This window comes from Cherax quadricarinatus, unplaced genomic scaffold (genome assembly GCF_038502225.1).
Source record: "Cherax quadricarinatus isolate ZL_2023a unplaced genomic scaffold, ASM3850222v1 Contig2018, whole genome shotgun sequence".
Taxonomy (NCBI): Eukaryota; Metazoa; Arthropoda; class Malacostraca; order Decapoda; family Parastacidae; genus Cherax; species Cherax quadricarinatus.
In genome coordinates this window covers 1-7,155 of record NW_027197044.1, presented here as the reverse complement: position 1 = coordinate 7,155, position 7,155 = coordinate 1, and the positions used below count along the sequence as shown (strand labels likewise).

Here is a 7,155-nt window from a genome sequence, read left to right as displayed (position 1 = left end):
CAAAACAACCACTGTGAAAGAGTAGTGAAATTCCAAGCGCTTTCGATAAAGAATTCCCCCCAAAATGCTGACGGATGTGTCGATAAGATACCTTGTAAAATTTGTGATAAAGTTTATTACGGTCAAACTGGTAAAAATCTCGAACTTAGATTAAAACAACATAAATATAGCATTAGAACTGGACAGGATTCCAATGCTCTATTTATTCATGTGAGAGATTTTAACTATCCAATTGATTTTCAAAAAGTTGAGAAAGTTGTATCAATCAAGCCCATGGTCGACAGAAATATAATTAAATCTTGTTTCATAAAAAGCAGTTTTGAAAATATAAATATTTCCTTAGGTTTATATAAATCAGACTCATTTGTAATTAATAAAATTTGGTTAGAGTTTAATAATACATTGGACAAATAATAAACCTTATTTCTTGTGTAGAATATTTTGTTAGTGGGATGTCGTGAGGACCTGTCAAGTTGGACCAGCGGACCTACTGCAGTGTTCCTCTTTTCTTATGAGCCCGGTATTGTAAAAGGACACAAGTGCAACTAATGTGACATTTATTGTGGCAACGTTTCGCTCTCCAGGAGCTTTATCAAGCCATTACAAACAATACATGGACACAGAGGGTATTGTTTGTAATGGCTTGATAAAGCTCCTGGAGAGCGAAACGTTGCCACAATAAATGTCACATTAGTTGCACTTGTGTCCTTTTACTTTACATATTGTCGGTAATTCTACCAACTTTATTACGAGTCCGGTATTGTCGCGCGTCAGGTGTTTCTCTGTTGTGGGGATTGACTGAGGTGTAGTCTAAGCCCTTTAATTGCCTTCCTTTGATATATTACATCATTCATTATCACTCAGTTCACGGAGTACACTACCTTATCACTAGATAGGCACATCGCTTCTGCCGAAAAGAAGAGGCCACGATGCTCCATGAACACGACGGAGGACTCAGATTTGGAAATGTGGGGAGCAATTCTAGCGAAGAAGTTGCGAGACCACTCAGTGTCATCAGAGGAAGAGGAAGATCCTGCTCACATTGTAAGAGATCTGACAGCTCCAACCATGGAGCCAGAGAATATGGAAACAGGGGAGGAAATAAACACCCCACCCCCCGAGAACTAAAAAGGATGGATCACTCTGGACAACAACAAGAAGCGCCGTCCGTCCAAGGAACAGGCAAACCAGCTCAACCTACCTGGCAAATTCATGGTGAAGTCTTACGGGAACCACAGAACCCACTATGGCGTTGTTTCATACCTGAAATCACGACACAACCTGAAGTTCGTGATATGGTTCAACTTGAGGGGAGAACCAATATTGACTCCTCTCAACAAGGAAATGTATACCACCTTGAAGAGAGTCATGGAGACAGATCGCTCATTCACCCTGGAGGAACTGGACTCTCGGCAGAAGATCATCAAGGGTGTAGTGATGCGATACCCGCTGATGATGCCCATCGAGGCAGTAGCAGCTCACCCCAGTGTGGTGTCAGCTCAACGTCTCAAGGCAAAGACGGCAGGCAATGCACCAACTCGACAGGTCCTCATACAGCATGTAGGACCACTGCCATTCCAGCTGGACCTCGGTTCTTGGGGCAGGTACGATGTCAGGACATTCACAGCAGAACCAGTTCGCTGTTTCAAGTGTCAGCATTATGGACACCTGGGCGCACTCTGTCCGAACAGAGTAATCTGCGGTGTCTGCAGCCAGCACCACCCTACCGAGGAATGCATCACCAAGCTGAAAAATGCATCGCCACCCACTCCACAATGCCCGAACTGCAGGCAGAAACACATGCCTGAAATCCTCGATGCCCCGAGAGGCTCGTCAGAATTCAAGGAGTCTGGAAGACTCCAAAAACTCGGCAGCAGGCTACGACGGATCATCACTCTCAGCAGACGATGGGTGCAGATAACCCTGCCACGCCGCAGATCTCTCAGCAGCTAACCCAACTCAATGCCCAGGAATTCCCAACCCTCGAAGCCTCAACCAGGCATCAAGGTCAAGAACCTCCTGCACCCCTACCTCAGCGAAGAAACGGAAACAAGAGGAACAGGAGGCGTCAACAGGGTACATCTGGTCAACGCGATCAGCAGGTGGCACTAAACGAGCCCCCCACCGGCCATAGCACGACAATGCAGGCACTCCTTACCTGGCACAGGTGCTTTGCAGGCTCAACTGGCACCTCACCAGCAGATCCCAGCTACCCAACCTGGTATACAGCAACAGACCATGGTGCATACAATAAAGAAATCCAACCTTTAGCAGTCCCTACAGACCACAACAGCCCAGATAATATCCACTGATTCGAACCCAACCCCAAAGCAGGCCCTCACCAGGGAGGATCTCGTAGCACTCATCAAGGCGTTCACTGATCTTATTTGCAACACAATCAACTCCACGGAACAATAGAGCGTATTCCGGCAGATGGTCAGTATGCTCCTGAGAGTGTGCTTACTGACCGAGGAGGAGACAGTGGATGCCATGAATTTGCAAGTTCTCAGAGCGGGCAGGACTCAGTCTCCAGCTCAGGAAGCAACAGCGATGGAATAACCTCGGTACCAAATCCCACCCTCAAGGTCCTACAATGGAACATTCAGGGCCTGAGGGGCAAACAGCGCCTCTTGCTGGAGGCAGTAATTCGGGATCGGGTTGACATTGTCTTGCTACAAGAAACTCTGACTGTCCCGACTATGTGCCCAAGACTACCCGGTTTTGCTGGGTATTTTCGGCACAAGGACCCGGGCGTTCACTGCAGAGGCACAGCTGTATTTGTATCCAAGACAATACCTCACGAGGTTATAGCCAACCCTGTGGACTGTGGGGAGGATGTCGAGGTACAGGCCATCCTTGCACACATACCTGGGGCGCCCATTACCATCTATAACATCTACAAGAACCCAAGACACACCCTCGACATTGCAGAGCTCCTCGCGCTAGCACGCACTGAGTGTATTATTGTGGGTGGAGATTTCAACGCACATCGCCCAATGCTGCACTCTCACTCAGTGTGGTATGCAAAGAGTACGTAACCTTTATTCGGCGCATGTACACACCCTCATTTACAGGCTATCTCCCCCAACCAGCCAACCAGGTTACTGAGTGTTGATGATGGGGCCCCGTCGTTCAACTAGTGACCAGGTTCCAGCCAATGAGAAGATGGTTTTGGCAATCGCAGAGGTTATGTGGGTTCCACTCTCCTGTCTGCCCTTGTCATTCCCATTCTAGAGCTGGTTGAAGCACGGTCTGCTATCTTGTGGCTTCTATTTCTGCCTTGCTTACCGTGGAGTGCACTAATATAGTGTACATATTGCTGTTCTAAATTGGTGAAGGATAATATATATCAAAACTTTTTTGCAGTGCTTATTTTGTTCCGTTTACACCCAGGATAACAGGCCATTTGGATTTCTGGGTTGTAATACTCAGCAACCAATGCTGCTGGCAGACACATAGCAATGCTCCTACACGATATTCCAGAGGTAAAGTTGCTAAACAATGGAGACCCCACACACCTGTTGGGTGGCTGCCTCGACCTTACCTTCGGATCAAGACAACTCGCAGCAGGAGCCACATGGGAAACTCATCCTCACCTTGTCAGTGACCATTTTGCAGTGATCACCACCTTCAACATCAACAGGCCTCCCACAGTTGTGCTGCCTCCTAGATGGGACGTGAAGAGGGCCAACTGGAAGGTGTTCCAGGATTATCTTCATGACTGGTGGTCCACATACTCTCTATCTGAAGACTGTGATATGGCTGAACTGAAGCTAATCACTGTTCTCATCGAGATCGGATCATGAGCTTGGGTTGCATTCTGGACTGTGATGATGTGCATACCACTCTTAAGAGCATGAAAGGAAATATCTCTACCAACATGGCGTAGGAGCGCTTTGCCAATACTATGGTTGGAAAAATAGGCAGTAGAAGAAGTCGGTCTTAAAGTAGAGAATTTAGTCCATTGTGTGGCCCGAAACTGAGTGTGGAGAGGGAGTGCATGGCGTGTTGGTCTTTTCCAAGTAGAATGGGAAGGTAACGAAGTAAAATCAGCAGGAGATTGTCGTTGGCGTTTAGAAGTGGGACCAGAGTTGGTCCGACGTGAGACGGGCTGGCGAATCAAAAATTGCTGCACCGTAGAGGGAGAGGCTGGAAACATAGTCAAAGGAGAGCGGAGGTCAGACAAATCGAAGGGGTCAGTCGAAACTCCGGCACCTGAAGCGAGTGACAAAACAGCACCAGCAAGAGGTACAGGGGCATCAGGAGTATCCGAAGAGTGGTCAAAAGAGAAGGCGAGGTGGTCAGAACGGGGTGCGGTAACAAGAGGGGGCCCGGGAGTAGCGGGGTCATGGATTGAGAACTCCATGGTTAGTTTACTTCTTTCTTTTTGTTTTAAGAAAAAAAAGAAAGAAGAAAAGAAAACGAGAATAAAAGAATAAAAAAGGGGGGACTGGGGAGGGATAGTTCCTAGGAGGAATGAAAGGGCCAGAAATCTCCCTTCGCGCCCAAGAGGACCTCAGCACCTCAAGTAGCACAGATGCAGCATGGAACCCATGCCATACCCTACCTTTCATGCCAGTAAACCAGCAATCCGGTATAGCAACCTCACATCTGCAGAGCTACCTCGGTGGACAAAATATAGGGTGGCCGGATATCCACCACAAAGCATACTTCCTTCGGCCACCACCCCCAGAATCCGAAACGTGGCTTCCAGAGATACACCCGTCACCCGAAAGACACCCAAAGCCACCCTCCAGGATACCGGAGAGGGATCAGGACATCCCCAGGCGATCCAGATTCCACGGCAAACTACGCCACTGCCAAGAACCTCAATGGAATGGGATGGACCTCAGTACCCTTTCCCCTACCTAGGAATTAGCGTGCCTGTGGGAAAAATCCCAAAGGCCAAAAAGGGGAAGGGCAAAAGGGAGGGGTGGGGAGGAGGAAGAGGAAAGGAAAAAGGGGAGGATGGGATAGGGAAGGGGGGATTGGGGGGTAATTAGGTTCGGTCTGAGGAAGGAGACCAACAGATCTAATTCCTCAGACCAAGAGCCTCTTCACCACACCAAGGAGCGCCCCTTGAAGAGGTATATAAGTTAAATAACGTAGAACTTAGCCATACAGATTGCGAAAAGGACTTAGGGGTTATGGTGAGCAGCAACCTCAAACCAAGACAGCAATGTCTAAGCGTACATAATAAGGCAAATAGATTATTGGGATTTATATCAAGAAGTGTAAGCAACAGAAGTCCAGAGGTTATACTGCAGTTTTATACACCATTAGTAAGGCCTCACCTAGATTATGTAGCTGAGTTCTGGTCTCCATATTACAGAATGGACATAAATTCGTTAGAAAACATTCAGCATAGAATGACTAAATTAATACATAGCATTAGAAATCTTCCTTATGAAGAAAGACTGAAGACTTAAATTACATTCACTTGTTAGACGAAGAATGATGGGAGACATGATCGAAGTGTATAAGTGGAAGATGGATATTAATAAAGAGGATATTAATAAGGTCTTGAGGATGTCTTTTCAAGAGAGAACCCGTAGTAATGGATTTAAATTAGATAAGTTTAGATTTAGAAAGGACATAGGAAAGTATTGGTTTGGAAATAGGGCAGTTGATGAGTGGAACAGTCTACCTAGTTGGGTTATTGAGGCTAGGACTTTGGGAAGTTTCAAATTAAGGCTGGATAAATATATGAGTGAAAGGGGTTGGATTTGAGTGGGAGTTGCAAATGAGTGGATAGAGTTATCAGAGCTTATTTCTTGGTTAGCATTGAAAATTGAGTTGGGCAAATGTTTTGTTAGTGGGATGGATTGTAAAGGACCTGCCTAGTATGGGCCAACAGGCCTGCTGCAGTGATCCTTCTTTCTTATATTCTTATGTTCTTAATTCACTTCTGCATTCATAAATCTACTTCTATATAAACACACAAAGTACTAGCAATTAATTTTGTCACCCAATCACCATCGTCATTACAAGCTGCATTCATTCGTGAAAATAGTCTTTAATCCTTTGTTTACTACATCTGATATCTTTTCTGCGTAGCAGAGAGAATATAGGAACCTTTCTCTGCAACTGTTCCTCCATACCAGTCTCAGGAGATATATGGTTTTCCATTGTAGCTTAGTTGTAATGGTGTTTCGTAAGTAGTCCTTCATTTTCACAGAGCTGTTCTTATTAGAACCTGGGTTCGGCGAAGACCTTGAACTCTGGGGGTACCAGTAAAAATCCAATCTTTCCTTCAGTGTCAGGGACAGGAACTGCAGGGTCCAGAGAGAAAGTGAAGCGTTGCATGAGTGCCGAGAAGAGCAAGAATGTTGTCATCCTGGCCAAAGGCTCTCCCAGACACATTCGCTTACCTGAAGATCACAGATACTGTGAGATCAACAGAGGGAAACAGGTTGCGTGAAGGAAACATGCTGATTTAAGAAAATAGACTTCATGTATTTAGGGTAGTTATTCATGAATACAAGATGCAGTCCTCTGCTATATGACAAAGCATATTTTTTTCGCATGAGCATTATAATAATTTATGAGTGTTGAGACTAACGAAGACAGGCTTAATGTTGCGTCTATATATTGTCACCTTTGCCGAAAGGAATGACCCGCTCGTCCTTGCGTAGTGAACCATCGGTGTTGATGAAGCGCTCTGGGCGGAATGTTTCTGGGTCACCCCAGTAGTCTCGCTCCATGTGGACACTGTACAAGTTATTCAGTATCATCGTCCCGTGAGGAATCCGGTGACCCTGAGAATTAGGCATTAAAATATTCTAAATCTGAAATATACTAACTGCATCACACTATATATAAAAGCACAACAGTCCAAGAGCACAACAGTCCAAGAGTGTAACACTGCTGTTGGATGGAATGCCACATTACTGTTGCGAGGGATGCCACAATAGTGTAGCACGGCGTGCCACGTTACTGTTTCATGAGATGCCACATTACTGTTACACGGGATGCCACATTACTGTGTCATGGGATGCCATATTACTGTGTCATGGGATGCCACGTTACTGTGTCATGGGATTCCACATTACTGTTACACGGGATGCCACATTACTGTGTCATGGGATTCCACATTACTGTATCATGGGATGCCACATTACTCTGTTATGGGATGCCACATTACTGTGTCTTGGG

General features: G+C 46.0%; 1 protein-coding gene across 1 annotated transcript; it reads right to left on the bottom strand.

The window, feature by feature from the left end:
- Positions 1-670: 670 nt before the first annotated feature.
- LOC138851768 (methyl farnesoate epoxidase-like) lies at positions 671-6,758 on the bottom strand (the record flags this gene model as incomplete). Its single annotated transcript, XM_070081232.1, is given in 2 exon segments — positions 671-6,371; positions 6,599-6,758. Coding segments are annotated over 2 exon segments (342 nt in total), but the record flags the coding sequence as incomplete, so codon positions are not given.
- Between the last annotated feature and the right edge of the window lie 397 nt (positions 6,759-7,155).